Source organism: Anguilla anguilla, chromosome 1, assembly GCF_013347855.1.
Source record: "Anguilla anguilla isolate fAngAng1 chromosome 1, fAngAng1.pri, whole genome shotgun sequence".
In the NCBI taxonomy this organism is placed as follows: domain Eukaryota; kingdom Metazoa; phylum Chordata; class Actinopteri; order Anguilliformes; family Anguillidae; genus Anguilla; species Anguilla anguilla.
Genome location: NC_049201.1, coordinates 46,105,339 through 46,126,747, shown reverse-complemented (window position 1 = coordinate 46,126,747; position 21,409 = coordinate 46,105,339). Strand labels below are relative to the sequence as shown.

At 41.1% G+C, this 21,409-nt stretch overlaps 1 protein-coding gene across 1 annotated transcript; it reads left to right on the top strand.

The window, feature by feature from the left end:
* Positions 1 to 36: 36 nt before the first annotated feature.
* On the top strand, positions 37 to 20,779 carry mrpl13 (mitochondrial ribosomal protein L13). The gene is made up of 7 exons (XM_035388305.1): positions 37 to 166; positions 1,027 to 1,150; positions 4,380 to 4,473; positions 4,796 to 4,856; positions 7,608 to 7,694; positions 8,371 to 8,492; positions 20,594 to 20,779. The coding sequence occupies exons 1-7, from the start codon at positions 140 to 142 to the stop codon at positions 20,616 to 20,618; spliced, it is 540 nt and encodes a 179-aa protein (XP_035244196.1). The 5' UTR covers positions 37 to 139; the 3' UTR covers positions 20,619 to 20,779.
* Positions 20,780 to 21,409: the final 630 nt, after the last annotated feature.

Sequence of the window (21,409 nt, the reverse complement as noted above, 5' to 3'; positions counted from 1 at the left end):
TAATACCAAATGGGGAGTACTGACGAAAACGCATTTAAAATAATCAATGGAACTATTCTTTGCTGGATGTGTACATATCGGGCTCTTAACGAGGTTGAACTGGCTGTCACATTGAGGGTCATGCTGAAACGGTTCTGTAATGTCCAGTTTTACTAAATCTGCTCAGGTAAGGTAATTTTATTTGGCTTGTTTGTGACTCAAGTGTGGATTTCTGAAAATGTTTGTGATGTTGATAGTCATATGGTGGGCAGTACATCATCTGGGAAGTTAGAATGCTAACATGTACCTCTATGTTGGAATTGAAGCATCGGCAGATAGCTATAGCTACAGTAGATAGCAAATTGAGATTGTACATCATGTCTCAACATAGGCGACCTTAATTTACAGGTGGTCACGTCTATAAAACATATCACCTGCAAGTCAAACCATAATCCTATAAAAACATTGATCTGCAAAATATTGGTATCAAGATTAAACAATGGAACTACAATTTAAGTGCAGACTATCGTCAATTGATGTAGGCTCTTGCTATGTAGGTAATTGATCTCTTATGAAGCGAAGTTATATATTTTTATTGAAATAATTGCGTTTATCAGTTCACCATATAACATACACAAGAAAAAATAACATAAGCATGAGAAGTCCTGTTTCAGGCAGTTGTCAATACTTAGAATGTCAATACTCAGCGTTACACTTTTCATAATTAAGTTGGCTTGTGAAGAATATTTGATATTTACATTTGAAAATTAAAGCTCCCTGTTTTTTATTAACATTTCGAAACAGGTTTGCCTGACAAACAGAATTTGTGGGTGAAACGTTACAATAAAATCAGTGAGCTTTTATTTTCTAGTGTGCAATTTCTTTTTCTTCTTCTTCATTGCGCTCTTTTTATCCAGCATCTGGCTTACAAAAGTTTGGATGTGCACACATTTTCTGTGTTCCGTATTTTCTGTGTATTTGTGTACTTGTTAGCTTTTATTATGTTATGTTTACTGCAGTTGTTTGTCCCTCTTGTTGTTCCTCCAGCAATGGGCCTCCTTTGCCAGATCTTGGTTTTTGATAGACGCCAGAATGCAGCCACCAGGAAAGATTGCGACCATGTGTTCAGTTAGACTGCAAGGGAAACACAAACCTATCTACCATGCACTAAGTAAGTGCCTTTACCTTTTAACCCATAACTTACTCCTTTACTATGCACAATTGGAAAGATGTATCATGAAATTGTGGTATCATTAGTTATAACATCCAGTTCATCAATTAGTAAAAAGTACTTACATTTTTATATCTATGATTACAATGCAAGTGAATATCATAATCGATTGCTAAAGCTGTGCATTGTAAATGATTGCTGTCCATTGAATTTGATGTATAGTATCCCTCTCTTCTTGCTATTTTAAAAATGGCCACAAAGTGGAGCTAGAACAATATTGTGCGAAGAAGTAAAAGTGTGGCGAATACACTATTCCTGGATCAATTTTCAACCTTAAAAGTTCACCTACCAAAACAAGCATGACTGTAGCAAACATAATGCTATAAGTCACTTTTTGTGCTGCCATTTATTTGAATTTATAATGACCAGAAATGAGTGTTCAGTTTCTGTCCACATCTTTATCTCCTTCCCAAGAAACAACAAAAACAAGTTTTTTTTAAATGTGTGTTACCTGTTTAAATAAGTGTTGTGTATATTATGCATTGTGTAATCATTATGTAAACACTAATTTATGCTTACGGTATGTCAGATTCATACTAATGTTCATGTACTCAGACAGTTCAGAAATTATTGATTGAAAAATATAGGCTAGTATTTGCTTGCAATAGCATTTGCTTTTGTTATTTAATTACATATTGTGGTGAACCACAATTAATAATGAATTGAACACAGGCTTTTTAAAATTTGTATGTAAGGATTAAAGAGGTTGTGAGTTATGATCTCACGTTGATGTGATATTGATACAAATCAGGGGAGAGACAGATGCAAAGCAAATGTAAGGATATTTTTGTTTCAAAGAACGGACCTATGTAAATGTTCCTGAAGTGCCACAGTATGACAGTTAAACTGTGTTCATGTCAGTGTACATAATGCTGTTTTTAGGGAATGGTAGGCTTGAGGCCTCTCTTTTCATTTTTATTTTTTGTCAAAGAATAACTGTAATTTACCTCATTAAACACAATGTGTAATCTTAGCAACATACTGTAGCAGACCAGGAGATGGGGAATGTTGACAGTGATGCTTATGCCGTTAGGCTAATCTGCAGGGCTAAGATATTGTTTCTGTTTTTCATTTGTCAAAGTGCGCAGACAGGCATATATTGTGTCTGTCATGAGAGGTGGAACTTTCAATGAGAAACTAGGCCTATTTCTCAAGTTTGACACAGATGTCCGGAGGGAGGGTGGGAGGTGTCCAGACAACCGTTCAGCACACTTGTTGTGTTTTTTTTCTCCTTCGGGTGAATGAAACTACTCTGCACACATCTGACCAGCTGTTTCTCTAGCCAAGCTTTTTGTTTTTGTGTAGAACGATCTCTGAAATTATAATTATTATATTTATTATTATTAATAATAATAATAATAATAATAATAATAATAATAATAATAAATATAGCCGCAAGCAGCAATTAATGGGGTCCACGGTGCAATATGAATAAATGAAAGAAAACAGAACCATTGTAAAGAGTGAAACTATATCCCACTTGTTATATAAAGGTATAGTAAACATGTGGAGCTCAAAAGTTAGTAAAACTGACATTAGTGTAACACTTAAATGGGCTCCTTTCAGCCTTACATCGATGAATTTGCATGAAATCTTGGAATGAATGTTCCAAACAGTGTGTCTGTTGAACTCATGATTATCATGCTTATCTAACAGCCCTTAACATCAATATTTTAATAACAATCAAACACATTTTCATGGAGTTATAGCCATTTTCCTTTTAGGCCATGCCTTTTTTCAACTTTCTTTGCTAATTTTTTCAAAATTGAAATAAAAAAACATCTGTGGAGGCAAACTCAGGAGCTTGGTTCATACATGCTTCTGGCCAGAATTGGTGGTAATTGGTCAAACTATGTGGGAGGAATATAATGAATATTAGTTAAAGAGAAGATAATTACCTATATCTTACATTTGTTAAATAAAAATTAAGATCCCCTCTGCTCACAAACATGTTTTTTATAATTCCTCCTGGAAGCATGACATCACTATACAGATTGTTTTTTGTGGAGAACTTTTCACCAAAACACCATTTTTATATTCTTCCAGTAAAAAAGAAAAAAAAGAAGAAAAACAACCAAGAGATTAGCATTAACATATTGCTTACTTCAGAGGATTAACACCTATAGAAATACCCCCCATTCCCTACGTTGAAGTACTCTTACTTTGGAGCTAATGACGGTTTTGTTCCCTTTACATTTGAAATTCGGCCTGAGCCTAATCTGCACAGCAACAACTATCTAATGCTTCTTTCAATGTTACATTGAAGGTTTCTTAACTGATGTTATCAGCAGGCTTGTATAATTTGGTAAGTGAAGATCGCGCTTATGATATCTCGCTGGAGACATCAGCAGGCTGGAAAGTGATAGCCGCAGGCTGCCAGAACCGTAGCTCCGAGGCACTGCGTGAACCCGCGCGTGTGCAAGCGGGTCCCATCTGCTTTTCCCCGGCCACGCTTCTCGGCTCTCGATCCCCGCGGCGGCGGGCAGAGGTGGCGGGTGTTCTCCCATTTCCCGCGACCCTGCTGCTCAGCCCCGCGCCGCTTTTAATGGAAGCTTGCCGATGACGGGCGGACGGCTGCACGCGCCGGGAGGAAATGTATCGCAGCCTTTTATGCGTGCGTGCCCTGAGAGAGAGCTGTAAAGATGGAAATGCTCTTTAAGGTTACGCTCCCCTCCCCGTGGCTTCAAACTCGCTGTGGCTGAAACAGAGCGCCCTGGCACCTACATGTTTTTCCTCTTCGATTGTAAAACATTTATGCTACACATTCGTTTCATTTATTTTAAATTGGCTAATTCATGATACAGCCTAATGCCTTTTACCTATTTCTCCATTCTTTTAGCTGATGTTAATGAATAAATGTGACAAAGGATGTTGCATAACATGTGTTTCATATGATCATGTTTATGCTTATGACCATTGTTTAGACCTGTCAAGGGTATTATGATTCACTTCAATTATTTATTCACACTCTAATATTACTTGCTTATATGTATGTGTATGTATCGATCAAATGATGTCAAATTATTGTGTATTCATGGAAATGCATATAAAAAAATAGGACGCACAGGATCATGGTCACTGTTTACAAGGTTGGACAGTTACCCACAGCTGTGTTGAGTAATGCATTTGTATGTAATATTGGCATTGCGTGTGTGCTCACCATCACCAGGTGACTGTGGGGATCACGTAGTCATCATGAACACCAGGCACATTGCATTCTCTGGGAACAAATGGGAACAGAAGGTGTACTCCTCTCACACAGGGTAAGAGCAGCATCCCCCCTCACTGAAGCCGCACTGTTTGCTAAAGGGGTGGGTCGTTCCTGCCCCTGAGGCACCGATGCCGCTTGCTTTTAGCGGTCCCCGCAATCATCACGTCATTCAGAACAGTTGATTGGACATCAGTTGCGCTACTGACGTGCGCGGCAGAATGAAGATCACTGACCGCAGCAGGGCAAAGAGCCAGAAACCGCCCTTCCCGGTTAAAGCATGTGATCTAAACAAGGCGCCTCGCAGCTTCTAACGAGTGCAATCTGTGTGACTGTGTGTACTTCCTGAGCTGAGTCCTCTTGTGTTTTGTTTGAAGATTCCCAGGTGGATTCAAGCAAGTCACAGCAGCCCAGCTTCACCATAAGGACCCCACAGCGGTGAGTGTGAGAGTTTGGATATGCAGTTGATGTTAATGGGGTGCAGCTACATTCTGGTGCAAACCAGCCACAATGCATAATCAGAACGTAAGAACATAAGAAATGGTTTTTGAGTAAATGAAGAGAAGAGAAACCATCAACAAACAATAAAAATAATCAAACCATAAATTTTAAAAAAATTTATGAATCAACAAAAACTCTATAAAAAACAATAAAACTCAAAACAAAGTCATATAATCTATAAGAAAAAACAATAAAACAAACAAGATAAATAATAAGTTAAGAGTAATAAATAGTAATAAATAAATAAACAACCGAATAGCTAATTAAAAGACATAAAACTACAGCATATCCAGTCTCACAATCTTCCGGTTGTGGGGGGAGGAGTCTATAATTAAGCAATACAAGCTACTGTTTTTCACACTAGTAAACAGCAGGCAAGGTATGAGGGGTCCCCCACTCCCCTCAAGATAAATCCTTTTATTTGGAACTTTTGCAGTCTCCAATGCACCTGCGGGGAGCACTGTCTCCTAATTTTCTAAACTTTACAATTTTGCAGAACTTTTCTTCAGCTGCACTGAAGAATCGATCGGAAGACTAAGATAATAAATAAAAACAATGAAGTAGGTAATCTAAGATGAGATATTACATATCGACGTATTTCATCGATATCCATGGGACTATTGTCTTGGCATCGTGTTACACTCGCAATATAGTGAAAGCGCGGAAAAATACGGTACTTTTTTCTCGATGCCTAAGGCAGCAGCTTTGCGGGAGGATGACTTGTCTCCTGCATTACTATTTCGCTTTGTTCTTGTCAATTCTTTTCTTGCCTCCCAGCTCCTCTAAACCCCACTCGCCCCCCCCCTCCCCTCACCCCCTCCACTCTTCAAAATTGTTTTCTCCTCCTAAACCAGAGGGATTTTGGAGTGCTCTTTCCAGACACAAGCGCCTCCGTGTAATCAGAGGCACACTGCGACACCGCCGATACGGACGCACACATTGCACCTCTCAGAAAAGTGTGGTCCGCAATCTGGCTGAAAGCCGCCGCTCGCGCATAGATAAACAAACCGCGCGGGCACACGTTACAAATCGGTTCTCTCGTTTTCAGAAGAGGCACTGGACCATCCCGCAGAAATACAAACAGCGTTGCGTAAAAAAGATGTCATTTATCAAAGGAAGGTTAATACAACTACCGCACAACTTATCTGCCCATCTTGTGAAAATACGGGTTTAAGTCATTAATTGTGACTTAATTGTATCTCTATTGGTGCCAACAGAATGATTTTGTGACAGTTTGTTGAAAATCAGCGATGCTCAAATGTACTAAAGCAATTTGATGCAGACTTTAAAAAAAAATGTTTGTATAAAAATTATTAGTGCAGGTACAAACACAATATGAAACCATTCTCTCAGAAATATACAGTCACTTTCCGTATGTTTCCATGGCCATGTTTTGACAGAGCCGTGTTTGACCGCAGAGTCACCGCATCAGTGAATGAAATGAATCTAATAATGTGACCCGGGAGTCTGTTTTCTGCTTTAGGGATTCTGTCCTTGTTGGCATTTCAAAGAATAGCCACCGACGTGCTGCTTCTGCACAATGAAAAAGATTTACGTATTTCCACTGGACCGAAATAGCCTCACGGTTCTGTTACATTGATTGACCGTTTCGGGACCCGGGAACTGTGATGTCACGCCCATGGTGAGTGGGGATGATTTTTGTGGGCGGGACCGAGGCCAGAGCAGATGCTCTGATGTTCCACGGAGCACGCCTCTGCCCGGGATTCCTGCCATCTCGCGTCCCTCCGGTACATTAGCTCCTATTAATAAGACAAATGCGTGTCTCAGGCACAGTTACTGCAGACGGGTGGGAGTCTGTCAGGAAGAGACCTGCATAATGATCGCACCTGGGAGGCACCTCCAGCACTGTGATGAGCAGTGCGGTCCCCCAATGACAGGCATTCTTCATCTCCATACTGGAGCAGAACACATTAGATTAAGGCATTACCGATGCAGAACGCATCGCATATACATGAAGGACTGTACCCACATCCATCTTTAATTAAGTCATTTATTTATTTATTTGTTTTCAGTACGAGGGAGGTCTTTCCTTTCCTCGGGTAAGGTTTTTTTTTTTTTAACCAGCACACAAGCATAAGAGGTGGAAAAACACTGTCCGGGCCTGACATCTATCCTGCTCCTGGTAGGCTTGCTCACCAAAAATATGATTCCAGAGCGCACTTTCAAACCGCTAGGCTGTTAGTTTTTACAGTCCGCAGGGGGAAAACTAATCTGCCACGCCGTATCTGTCAGAGGGGGAGAGTTTCCTTTCATTTGTCTGGCCTAAATATTTGTGAGCCAGTTGCGGTCGTGACACGGCTTGCTTGGGAAAAGCAAGACCGCTCTGCCAGAGGGAAAACGCGAAAGCGCGGCCGTTTCCGCGGTTACGTTATGGCACTATAGGAAAGAGGGTCGCTGGGATCCGTGCAGATGATTCACAGAGAGAGAACCTGGACCGGACAGCACCTCTGCTGGCCGTCCAGAACTCAGGACAACAGCTGTGTCCCGTTAATCTGAATTAGAGCTTCAACGATCTCGCGTCCAAGCCACGCAAATTCAGTTTCCCTGAGGTCACTTTTATTTCTGGGCTTGAGGGTTGGATAGATTGCCTATTGGTGGGACTATTTCCCCTTTTTCGAGATTCAAATCTGTCCCGTGTGTGTGTGTGTGTGTCTCTCTGACCTACAGATCATCAAACTGGCCGTCTATGGGATGCTCCCCAGAAATCTGCACAGGAGGACGATGATGCAGAGGTTGCACCTCTTTCCAGATGATGTAAGCCTCCCCCTGTCCAGCGCCACTCAAACACTTCCCTGCTCTACTCCATCAGAGATTTTTGTTTTCAGGCAAACGCACACATTAATGGGATTCTGGAACCCTGCTGAATTGAGGTGCAGTCATCGCTTGTAGTCTGCCTGATATCCTTTCCCCATGACCTTTTTTTAGTTTTCCATGGCTTGTGTGCTGCTGTATCAGCAAAATACAGCTATGGTTCATCAGTGACATGACTGCTTTGCTTGTTTTTTCATTTCGTATCATTTGATCGCTATTTTTGTTAACATGGCAGTAAGAATCGTAATGAAGAACAGATGCGCTTTTTTGTTTTGGCCTAAATTCAATCAACATCTGTCCTTAGGGTTGGCTTAAACATCAAGTTTAAGCAAGGGTTACTCTTTTCAATGCAAACACATTGTTTTCATCAGTTTTGTTATCGCTAAACATGCCGAACTGTTTGCGATGAAAAGAGCTTAACGTCTTAATTTGCTTTTTTGTGAAAGTTTATGGCTTCAGAAGAAAAAATAAAGCTGTGGTTTTCAGCGTGTACAGCTTTTCCATGTGTTTCGCTTTTCAGTGTGCTGTGCTGTCACAACGCGGATAAAGTTTCGGGTTCTGAATTAAGCGAGCCCCTCGAAGGCGCCCGCAGACCAACGTGGGTCTCTCTGATTTTCAGGTGCTTCCAGACGACGTCCTGCAGAACCTGACCGAAGAGCTCCCTCAGCCCAGGGCTGTTCCCCGGAAACTGAGCGAATATACCCAGGAGGAGCGCGACGCCTTCCCCATGTTATGGACTCCGTAAGTGCCCCCCTCCTCCCCCCCCCCCCCCCCGACAGCTTTACGGCGCTCGCCAAAACCAAATTTAATGGTTCGCCTTCTCCTGCGTCCCCACGGAGTGCTCTAGGTGCCCTAAAAGGCGAGGCTGACTAATCATTTTCTGGAGCTAGAGTGTCCCCCCCTCCTGTGCCCCCCCCCCCCCCCCCCCCCAGCCCCCCCTGGGGCAGGCTGGAGACCCAGGCGCGGCACGACTGATTTATTGTAATGGAGCCCACGTGTCTCTCACAGGATGAGACTGGGTGGTGTTTGGGGGTTGGGTGTGGGGTGTCGGGGCAGTGTTTGGATCGCTGCTCTTCCTGTGTGGAGGCTGTTGTCAGTGTAGCGTGCGGTGCTGAGAAGAAAGCTAGCCTGGAAGTGTGAACACAAACATGCCAGCTCACTCGTCCGCTCACTCGTACTCTAACATTCTCGCTCTCTCGTTCTTTGTTTACTCGTTCGTTCGCTCGCTCAGGCACGCACACCCTTACTCGTGCAGGCACGCTGTCTCATTCGTTTCCTACTTCACCGCCTCACTCGTTCATGCACTCTCTCGCTTTTCGGTGGCTGCCCTCAGCTGCCCTGTTCGCTCAGTTCTCTGAAGGAGCAGGAGGACCCCCCCTCCCCTCTTCCCCTCTTCCTCACTCTGCATGCTATCCTGTCCCGGCTTCCCACACAAATACTTTATCCAGACAGCTGGGTCATTTTTAGCTGCAGTGTTCCTAACTCGCCAACACAGACGAGTGAGTGAAGAAACTAAGAGAAGCCCTACCTTTCTTGCGGTTTGCTTGACAGGGGCAAAAAAAAGGAACGCTAATACTTTGCAGGCGTTCGTTTTCTCTGTCAATGTGGCGTGATTAAACGGATATCCTTCTCCCCTTTCTGTTTATTAATGTGTAAAAAAAATAAAAAATGTATCGACCGGCTAAGAAATGATTTCATTACCATAAAGCGTGCAGCGTGGAGTGCTGGGGCTCGGGGACGTGATCCATCACAGAGCGTCAGACCAGATGGGAGGAAATTGTGGCCTGGTTGAAGCGCTCACCTTTCATTAAGTGTTAAGACTCAGGCCTCTGAAGGTAAACAAGTGATTGCAATCAAAACCAGATGCAAAACACGGGGACACTTGAAATCGCCAAGGCGGTGACGGGGAGCAGATCTAGGTAGCGGCAATGATTGGATATGAATTGCAGAATCTGAGCTAATGTTGAATAACAAATTCAAGCCAGGGCTTCTTAACTAGGTTTAAGCTTATTCCCCTGTTAGAATTACCGCAGAATGTTCCTTTCATTTCAACTTTGAACTCAGAATAATTGTTAGTAACAAACAAATTCACGGTTGCATCTGAAATGAACAAGGACTTATTGCGTGATTGAATAGGATTGGATCGTGATGACTAAAAGCATTATAAGCCTTGAATTTGATAGCGGTTCAATTAAGGACAAACCACAGCTCTGCTTTTAATCTAGGCTTTACTGTGCTCTGTGTGGGGACTCTGCTTGTGCTTGTGTTGCATTATATTACATTCTGTGTTGTTAAATGAACAGAAGCACATTCGACTTTCAAACAATGAACACTCGCTTACGCTTCTTCAGAGAAATTACAGACTTGATTCTCCTCCATTCCTTTTGTGATATACTGTGAAGGACACATATAATAACCCAGGAGACCATACACACTTTTTTGTGATGTCGGTTTCTCGTAATTGAATAATTCGATGAAAGGACATAACAAATCCAAATCCTAATGGCCAATCCATGGAAAAGGTTTTATATTTAGTTACATTGCTTTCAGTGGAGATGAACCAAATTCTTCATTGGTCTATTTTCTCATGTATCCATTTTTACTGGAGGGCTTGTGCATTTGAAACATACTTTGGTTGCCTGTCTTGCTGCTTGGTGAGGATATTTGTCCCACCCGAATGTTTCCTGAGGTCTGAAGAAGTTCTCCTGGGTATATTTACAATTACTATTTGAGGGCTTCACAGCAAGAGGGTCTAATGCAACTGGTCTAAAGGCCTTCAGGGATCCTTGTAATTGAAAGGTATTACTGGCTTTAAATTAATTTTTACTTACCCTTTTCAGCATGTTCCCCTTGGGTGTTTTCATGTTATTATCTTAAGTGCTGTTTTTGTCAGGTAAATGTCTTTAAAACAATGTTAATCTTTTATTCAGGTTTTTTTTTTTCTTTTTTTGCAAAAGTGGGAAAGATACATTTTTCAAAGAGCCCAGCTTGGTGAATCTCTGGGATATAATAGCTTTTTGGGGTTAATGATTTGTCATTGGCCTCACTGATTATTTAATATATACACTACATGGCCAAAAGTATATGGACACCTGACATCCAACATCTCATCCAAAATTATGGGCATTAATATGGGGGTTGTCCACCCTTTGCTGCTATAACAACCCCCACTCTTCTGGGCAGGCTTTATACTACATGTTGGATTATTGCTGCAGGGATTTGCTTCTGTTCAGCCAGAAGAGCATTAATGAGGTTGGACACTGATTTGGTGATTAGGCCTGGCTGGCAGTTGGCTTTCCAATTGATCGCAGAGGTGTTGGATGGGGTTGAGGTCAGGGCTCTGTGCAGGCCAGTTCTGTTTCTGTTGCCACAAAGTTGGAAGCACAGTATCATCTAAAATGTCATTGCATTAAGATTTACCTTCATTAGAACTAAGGGGCCTAGCCCAAACCATGAAAAAAAGCCCCAGACCACGGGGTGTCCAGATACCTTTGGTCATATAGTGTTATATATAATATTTAGTATCTGTTCAATTTCTCTATTTTATCAATACTATGTACATTTAAATAGGTCAAGAACACCAGCACCTCTCCAGAAACTTTAAGCCTGGAGGTAGGTAGGTGTTTCTGGTACAGCTGATCTGGTCATTCACAAGTTCACAGCAGCTCTTATCTAAACCATTACACAGAGCAGGACCACTGTGCTCCTATTAAAAATACTACTCTCTTTTCTACACTGTTTACACAGCACAGGAAATGTGTGGGTGAAAAACAAAAACAAGGCAAATTAGTTTGTACTAAGAGAAAGAGTGCACATATGTCAAGTCTCTTGCTGGTGCTGGACTGAAATTTAGTTATTAAAAAAGTTGTTTTTTCTTAATTACTGAAAAAACAATGTTGTGGAGCTGTGAAGTGGCTTCTGGCTAATATGCTAGGTGTAAATACAATAACGCAGGTGGCATCCATGGAGGGAAGATTCAGTTGGCTGGAGTTTCATCTAGACTCATGTTCGACTCATAGCCTGACCTCCATTGCCAGCTACATATCAGTAAATTTGATGCTAGCTAGCTTACCTTTCTTGGCCAGCTTACATTAGTTCTAAAAAAAGGGGAGTTATTAGCTAGTAGTTTTGTGTTCAAATTGTTTTAAGAAAGCACTTAGCACAGTTTGATAACAAAACAAAATAGTGAGATAGGACTTTTGTTTTCTTAATGACTCGCACATAAATTTAGATAGCCACAGCAAACTGTGAAAAGTTTCAATCCAAACTAAACAAAATAATGACATTTTTTTAAAATTCCCCCTCAATTTTCTATGGAATCATCAGTGTTGCCTTTTAAGTTACCACCAGTTCACTTGCAGGCACAAGGAGAACTGCAGCTGGAGTATTTGCACTCCTTTTATTGACTGGTCTTCAAGCCAGCTGAAGCTTTCCACTCTGTAGCCCACACAGTACTATGGCAGAGTGAGCACCAGCTGAAGGAACATCTCCCACTGGCTTGTGAACACCTGGTGTGTTATTTTAGGGAGTAAGAGAAACCCAAAAAATTCTCTTTTATTTTGTACATGTTTAAAGGAAAAAAATATTAGGATCAAATTAATCGGCAGCCAGTCTCATGCTCCATGTTTAAATAGCATTGTACTGAAATTTTTTAAACCATCCAAAATTTCTTTCCAGTATGTACAGGAGGTATGCTTCAGTGGTTAGGAAGAGCTTCCATATACAGCCTAAAACACTGTACCATGCTATTTTGCACCAACTTGCTGTGGGGTAGCCTCAATGACTGCTTTTATATTGACTGGCAGTCGAAGGAAGACAAGGGAATTCAGAGGTTTCATACTTCCTGGCAAATCCAAAAGTTTCTGGGTTACGAAATTGCTGTGATGCTCAATTATGGCTCCACGACGGTCCTTGTTCGACCACTGTTGCCCACGTGGTTTAGTTCTGGGCTCTGAGAATGTAGAATCTAGTGTGACATCAGCAGTTTTTGCCAGAACTTCAGTCTTAAGTGCCTTATGTAAGAATGTACTCCTATTACCAACAGCGCATCAGTTTGCTATATTTTTAATGGTACCCACCATCATTTTTCAATTTTCTCTTAATTGCTTCCCAGAAATATTGCAGAATATTCCATGTAAATTGTTTTAAAACGGTTGCATTTCCTAATTTGTTTTTAGTGATATTTTAATTATTTCCAAATCCACTTTCTCCCTTCAGCGTATGTCGGTATACACAAGTAAATGTAACTGCTGCTTTAGAGCCTCCAGACCACTATTTGAAAAAAAACTGCATACCCTGTCTCTGTAATTTTCTTTCTGTAATGTGAACCAGTCCGTAAGCAAAACCACAACTTTCCCCGGCCACTTATTTCCATAAACTCTTCTGCCTAATCCGTCACAGTATGTTCGGTCGTATCACTGTTGGCAAATAAGCCCTTTGGTGTTCACAATACTTGGTGTGTATTCTTAACTTTACCGTTTTTCTTTGAAATGCTACAGTGCTGCTTGTATTCAAGCGTTCACGTACACTAAAACGCCTCGTCTCCACATTGTTCTAATCCGTCGTTTGGAGACGCTCAGAAGTTAGTGAGTGGGGGACTCGAGAGAAAGAGACCCAGGTTTAAAGTTCTGCTGGGACTGTTCTCGTCTTTTCTGCTGCATAATCCTGCGAGGTCCGGGACGTTCTGGAAAAGCAGCGTGGACCATGTAATTAAATGAATCAGCAGGAAGAAAGACTACACATGATAATGAGATTGCCAGCTCTGCTTTTGTAATTAAATTAGTAAAAAGCCTAATGGGAAACTCAGAAAATTAAGGACTAGTAAACTAACATTTGGCAAAGTGGTGAAAGTTCACCGGATGTCAAAACTCTCCTCTTGTGTTCACCTCTCCCAAAACCAACTGCAGTTATAAGGTACTGTTGGCTATTCGAAATAATATATGTGCACGAAATACAGCTTTTATATTAAACCATTAGCCACGTGCGAAAAGAGCCAAGACATGCACTACTCTCTGGGGCAACAGTGGCAGAGACCTGATCGTATCTGGTTACTGCGTGAGGCATACTGACAGTATTTCTGCACTGCGCACTCAGGCTTTATTACCATAATTTTCATGGCACTCCCCCAATGTCATCCACATTCTCGATATCTCAGCTATTTGCTGATAACTGGAATTAATTCATGGGTCCAGGGCTTGGTTATAGGCCGTACATTAGAATTTTTATTCAATGTGAATGCAGAAAAAAGGGGGAGGCGGTAGATGGGGGGGAAAAACATATATTCGGATACAATTTGCAGCCTTAGTGAACATAACAGAAATGGAATCGGCGCCTTCATAAATATGTATTTACAACATGTACTGTAGGCTCGCGGGTTGAAAAGGGCACTATATCTTCCTGGCCATTAATGCACACCGCCTCTCGGCAGCCGATGAGATTGAGTGGCACTTTTCCGCTTCTCTTAATGTGACGGGGCACCTTGCCCAGAGGCGGCGGGGCCGCCACACTCCATCAGCCTGAGAGATGGCTCCCGCCCGCGCTGCGCGTCCCGTCCCCGGAGCTACGGCCTGGATCGATGGTCCCTCTGGGGCCGCCGCTCAGCTTTTAGAGATGGCTGATATTTCCCCCTATGGGACATCTCATCGTTTTGTCACCAGGTCTCCCGCCAATCAGGACGGCCAATACTTTGACTGAGTGGGCGTCTCACTTAAGCGCTCGGGTCTGTCCGCGTTGGTCTCATCACACCACTGTTTCAGACGGTGCAGTGGAATCCATTTGATAAGTTTCAAGACTTATTTTTAGAACTCAAATGCTGAAATAGAAAATATTTCAGCATTTCAGAAATATTGGGTATTGTTACAGCTTGGATTTGAATCGTAGAAAACGTCCTCTTCATGAGCCGTGGTTTAGTACATTTCACACGTGTGAAAGACCTGCACATCGAATGCCAGTCAGAATTTTGTGGAAATGCAAGTGCTGCATGAAGGCTCTAGTGAGTGCATCCAGACAGACTTTAACAAGAGTGTAAAGCATCTGTTCCCAATATGGGCGATATAGAAAAGAAAATAGACAGTTGATGTTTTTACAAGGATTGCTGTGGGATTATTCTGAAGGAATAATAAGACAGTGTAAACACTGGAGTGAGAAACAGTAGGGCCACCATGGCAAGCTTCTTCCTCTGCTTCTCCCAGGGGGCTTCTGGTCTGACTGTGAGTTCTGAGTTCTGTGTGGGCCCTGGTGTCTACAGCTACAATTGTCAAACAGGGCACAGAGCCTTGTAAATGTCAGAAGTTTGCTATGTGCACTATAGCGCCACCAATCTGTGAAATATTGTAACTGACCAAAGAGTTCAGCCAACCAAACATGCCTGACAAGTTTGCTATAAGCTAAAAGTTACCAGCTAAAACTTATTTGAGTGCAAAGGGGGAATTATAATCATAAAAAGTATCCAAACAAAAACATTAGGGTACCAGCACCTACGGCACTTGGTCCCATAATTGTTTCAGAACAGAAAATGTCAGGCGCTAATACAAAGTAGATCCAAGTTAAAAGCCTGGCCTTACAATGGAACAGATAATTGCATTCTGTGCATTTTTGCTAGTGCCTAAAATGAGTCATGGTTTTGATGAAATTCCCAAACATGCTGAAACCGCACATTAATGCGGCACCTCTCCCACAGAACAAGGCAAACAAGGACCTTTATTATACGGAATGTGATGTTCTGACCCACACATGAATGAACTGCATTTGCAATTGACTAAAATGTAAAATGACCAGGTTTTAAAAGAATGTTTCATATGAGAAGCACTGGCTGGTCAGTGTGAGAAACAATGGCGCCTTCAACAGAAATTCTGTGGACATCCAGAATGTTCCACAGAATTTATATTCTGGGCATAAAACAAATGTTATCATACTTTCCAGTCCAGAAAGTTCCAAGTTATTCCTTTGGAGTACAAATAAAGTTTTCATTCTTTACATTGGTTGAACTTTTGTTTCACCCCACCTCTATCTCACATCTCTACTTTAAAGAAGCAGCCCAAGATAACAAGGTGGCTGGGCAGGCAGTGCCTGTGTAAATAAATCCCACACATCCTAAACACGGCTGATTCAATCCTTGCAGAGATTTCAAATGCTGTGATTTTGAGCAGAGCATTAAAGAATTAATTTAGCACCCTTGTTAAAATTTCACAATACAAACTCAATAAAGCATTGTCATTTCCTGTTTCTTACAGAATAATGTTTTGTGGGCTCTGAAAGCAACAAAAAAAGCTGTCGAAATTTATTGATCGAAGTTCATGACAAAAATACATCCAGTATAGACTGAATTTATCCACAAATTGCTTTTGATAAAGGCATCTAGAAACAAAATAATGATCCATTAAATAAAGCACAGTCCTCTGCCCCCCCCCCACCCCCCACCCTCACTATTATAGCCGCGTTTCCACCGCAGGAACTATACCCCGGAACTAGGAACCTTTTGAGGAACTCAGTGCGTTTCCACCGCAGGAACTAGGGTCTAAATTTAGTTCTGGGGGCTTTGTTTTACGCCCCAAAACGTTCCTGCTCGGGGGGTAGTACTTTCCGAAAGTACAGGAACCTTTTGGGTGGAGCTTGCAGCGCTGAACATTTCTGATTGGTCGAGTACTCGTAGCATTTGTGTTGTATTTATTTTCCGCCATTACCCGCCATGTTTGAAAATATGCAGCGGCAAACCAATTTATTTTCATAATAACTTCAAATCAAACTTGTATGTTATGCGGCGCAGTAGCCTACTTTTGGTTATAGCCTGTCAACGTCTTGGAATTATAACGTGTGCTCTTCTGTTCTTTTCTTGCTTTAGTATTCGTTTTATAAAATGCTAAGCATTCGTGCTGGGACAGCATATTACGTACCAAAACATTCAAACGGATTAATTCGGTTGCTGAATATTTTCTTCCGGATTTTCTTTGTTAGCCCGTTTAATTGACTCAAAACGTTTGATACAGTTATGTGAGGTATGCGGTAGTTCTGCATAATTAACATTGGTGATACAGTACAAGCAAACTGGAAATCACCTTCCGCACTTTTTACCGGGTAAAATAACAGGTTAATTCTAGTAATCTTCCCTTTAGCTTTTTCAGACTGCCGTAATTTTACTCAACTTTACTGCCATTTTTCAATTCCACGAAAAGACCAGGAAGACTATGGACTCATTTATGGTGCATGGTTCGCATCTGGAGGGCACACTTCGCTGCTCGGCTAGCAGTAACTTCGAAGGAAAGCAAACGGTGGCTGTACCACTACTAATTTACATTTTCACGCAAGTCCGAGTTTTCGTTCTATTCTTGTCATTTTGCCATTAGCCTATATGGAATTGACGACGAGAAAGTAATAAAACAGCAAATTGTTTACAACGTGTGCATGTTTTCTGCTGTTAATGAATGTGTTTGAGAGGATATATGAAAATCAATAAATACAAAAGTAACCATATATAGTCATTGTTGGTAACCCGTTGTATATATGTGGAATAAACCCCTCCGGGCTATCCCGGTTATTAGAAAATAATGTAGGCTACTTCGGTGGTAGTATGGGGTTACAGAACAAATCATATGACAGATGGACCGACGACAACGTCAGTGGGCTAATTTGCCTAATCTTCGCGGTACTTTAGACCCCGGTGGAAACGCAGACAACCATTGGCTGAAGGAACCTTTTAGTTCCTGGTAAAGTAGTTCCTGGGACTGAAAGTTCCGGGTAATTTTGGTGGAAACGCGGCTAAAGTGATTGAGGGCCTTCACATCTCACAGTGCTGAGGAGACTCTGGAGTGGAGGTGATGGATGTCAGCCAGGATGGGACTGTAGTGGGCTAACAGTCATCCATCCACCCAACACTCCACAGTGAGCTGAAACCCCATTTTTGTATAGAATGGAGCACTGCATTTAACACACATATTTGCATGAATGACTGACCAGGTTTATAGGCTCACATAGGTGAGATGAGTTATGGCTGTTGGTTGAGTCAACATTTGTCCTTAACGTTGACTTTAACACTTTTCCTTCATAATTAATATTCTAATAATATTACTACTACTACTACTAATAATAATAATCATAATCATTTGGCAGTTTTGGTCATTTCTAAGCTTAACTTTGCTGTAAATGCTCCTTATTAGCACTGATCATGATATATTTAATCACACAGAGATGCACAATTTAATCTCAGTTTGCCTTCAGTTCCTCCTGCTATGATTCCAAACACTGCAAACTTTGCAATGGTGTTCCACATCATTTAGGGATGGGAATCTCCCATCTTTCATTTTTGTGTTACAGTGGAGAAGTGAATTCATCTGTAACTGTTACATGTAGTCTGACCATGATAGCTCTGCACAGAATCTAGAGGCGTTGCTTGAAGTTTAAGTTTAAATTTATTATGGCAATATTTTTCTTTTCTAGCTAAATTATTGAGCAAAGCTTTACTTTGTCTTTAGTCTTACTCCATTTCCTTTGCCTATGTCTTAGAGTAAAATTGAGCCATATGTGGGCTAGTGTGTGCTCAAAGATTTAATTTTGTAATCCCTGACAGTGACTGGTTTGTTTTCACCACAGGTTTGTCTTTTGATATAAATTTAGAATTAGAATTAGAATTATTTTCACAAGATGACAGAGGTACTGTATGTGCGGAAAGTTGGACCAGCACAAGCACAAATCAAACCTTGCTTTTACTACTTTATTGCGCCTGAGAGAACCTACTAAAAAAAATAAACTACTCAAAGATGTACTTCTATTTCGATCATTATGACCCCATACTGAATTTAAGAATCAAAATAATTATTTTGCTGAGACAAGATTTCCCCCTGAAGAGGAAAAACCAGGTAAACAATTTCAGAACTTGGACAACCACCGTCCGGCAAATCCCCACACAGCGGTTTTAAAGAGTAGAGTAATTAGTGTGACATGCCTGTCAAAATCTCCTGAGGATCTACGTGCTGACCGTTTTTCTTTTTGTTGTTTTTATCTTTCTCACTTGTTCAGCAGCAGTCTCAGATTTCCCCCACCGTAAACACCTGCAGGGAGAGATTATTGCAGTCTTGCAAAGTGTCTCAACAGCTTGGAAACAGAAGGCGTCTGCCACGTAGCGCTACAAGCTATACTGCCACCATGCAGACAAAATAGTCTAGGGGCTTGCTTATTTATTTTATTTGCGCATTTATTTATGTTCGTATGTTTATAGGGCTCTGTGCAGTGCCCTTGCCTGCTTGCCTTTGGAAATTGATATCCTGTGACCTTAAAAAAAGAGCCTCTTTGTAACCGAGGACAAGGATCTTCAGCCTGATTTCATTGTAGTTCATGAGTTATGTATTTATCATATCTAAAATTCTTATTAGAGTTTTTACTTTTTTTTACCGGGAAAGAGTTCTCACTTTCATTATATTGGCTGCAGTGGATGTTATATCTGTCGGATATAGGCTGTCTGAAGATAAAGTCTGAAATAAAATTGTCATTGGCAATCCATTTAGTTCAAAAACATTTTTTTCTGCATTCCACATCCAAATGATTGACAGTATTGTATACGTTTTATTTCTGCGCACACTAAGGCCTGCAGTGCATGTTTGCCTTTTTCTCTCAATAAATAGTGTTCAGCATGTATCTTAGAGCACTGCGGGTTTCATTTCCAGCACATGCAGGGTTAACACAGTGTCTGAAGTTATGCCCTCCTTGTCTAGAGGTGAGCTGTGAAAGGATTGTATGATAAATTCCTTTCTGAAAGTTTAATCTTTGTCAATAATTACAGGGGGCATCGCGTGTCACTGCTATAATTGTGAATTGGATCATTTTACAGGGCATACCCCATCTGGTCCTATTTAAAGGGAACCTCCCTTGGAAAAAAAATAACTCTATATGCAGAGAATGGGAAATTAAGAATATTGACCTTTTTGTCTTTTTTTATTCGCTGGTGTTGTTCTTGATATCAATTTTTAAATTTTGGTTCCCTTTCCAAAACATTTTTATTTGGTTTGATTTGGTCGCAGATGTAGAATACTAATGACTAAAATTTCTGCTGAGACTTTATAGCAACAGCCTATTTCTATTTCATTTTCAAGTGCCAGTTCAAAGAAGTCATCTAGCCAGCTACCTGGCATTGCAAAAAAAACTGCTAATATGGCCACTAACCAGTAAACAGTAATGTTAAGCATGAAATTAGAACTGGTAGCAGCTCACCAGTTCTAATCAAAACTTTACACATTGAAAATAAATGCTGATTTGCTGATTGTAACTACGCCAACGATTCGTGGTGTGATCCCAATCTCCTTTATTCATTCAGATTTTCTTAGTAGTGCATGACTCTGCCTAGATTCACCCCTTACTATGTACAAAGGAAAACGCATGCACATTATGCAAATCACAAACTGTTAAAACAAGAACAGTAAGGGGAAGGCAATCCCACAGTGCATTACAACATGGTGTAGTCTTCAGTCTTTGTTTTTTTTGTATCGTGAACCAAAGTAGATATATTTGTAATTTAGCAACTTCTGTGTTTTGAGTTTGTGTCCTTTTTTTAGTGGAGGTTCCATTTGAGCCAACACCTATGTGATAATCTTAACACTACTTTATGTTTATACTTTACTTTATGTATTCTGTTTGCATTTAATGTGTACATGAATACAACATGTATACTGTAGAATTTACACATCTATAGTGCCGAAATTAAATGTAAATTTCAGAAAATATTTCCCAGAGCAGATGCATTCATCACCAATGAGTTAGTGTGTCTACGTGCAATCTTTCAGGCAAGCATTGTTTCAGGCAAGGCCATTTGGTTCAAACATGTACATGTTCTGATTTGGCTGTTTTTGCCTCTCCAGGCCAGAAGACTACAGGATGAAGTGACCAGCCAAGCTGACCATGGTGACTTCAGACTCCCGCATCTCCACGCAGTGTGCTAGCCTCCTAATCAAATCCTCCTTTTTCCAAGGCAGGATTGCACATTTTTCACAAGATGTTTCCATGCTGTTCAAATGTCAAATAAAATAAACCACCCGTTTTTTCAACCTCTGCTCTTTTCTAGTCTTTATTGGGCCAGACTGTCTTGAAAACACTGAATATGACCTACCCTGATTATGCCAAATTAACTCACTAAACGGCAATTGCAGTTTAACGTGTGTCCAAATTACCAAAGAGAGTAGACAGTGGCTTGGTTTGGTTTCCCTATGTTAAAATACTTTCTTTTTTTTTTTTGGCCGTCTCCTCTGGCCACAGACAATTTTTGCAGTCTCTTCAGAAGTCTGATTCTGCTGTAATTCAGCCCGTCGTGTGGCCTTAATTGACTTCAGATGCTTCTGTGAGACCTTTTAATGCCAGTTTAGCTTTTTAAAATTAGTCTATCCTTTAAAAAAATGTTTTCCAAAAGGCAGATATGAACCTCAAGTCACTGGTCTACGAAGCTGGAGGCTGGCTAGTTTTTATAGTCACTGCCAGTATCCATGGTCACACCAGTGCGTAGAGACAGATGCACTACGCAGACAGGGGTGAGGGCCTAGTGTTATAATCTATCACAGATGTTCTAACTTTACAGGAGTCTGTCATAGATAATTTTCTCTCAACTGACCTGGCTGCCCATTGACTGGAATGCCTCCCACCCACAGAAGTTAATGTGAAATGAAGTCTGGTCCTGTATCCTC

Excerpts from the sequence above, each read along its gene's own strand:
- mrpl13 (XM_035388305.1), top strand. The coding sequence starts at position 140 with ATGTCCAGTTTTACTAAATCTGCTCAG. Across the intron at positions 4,857-7,607 it reads ACCATAAGGACCCCACAGCG|ATCATCAAACTGGCCGTCTA; the intron begins GTGAGTGTGAGA and ends TCTGACCTACAG. Across the intron at positions 8,493-20,593 it reads TTCCCCATGTTATGGACTCC|GCCAGAAGACTACAGGATGA; the intron begins GTAAGTGCCCCC and ends TTGCCTCTCCAG.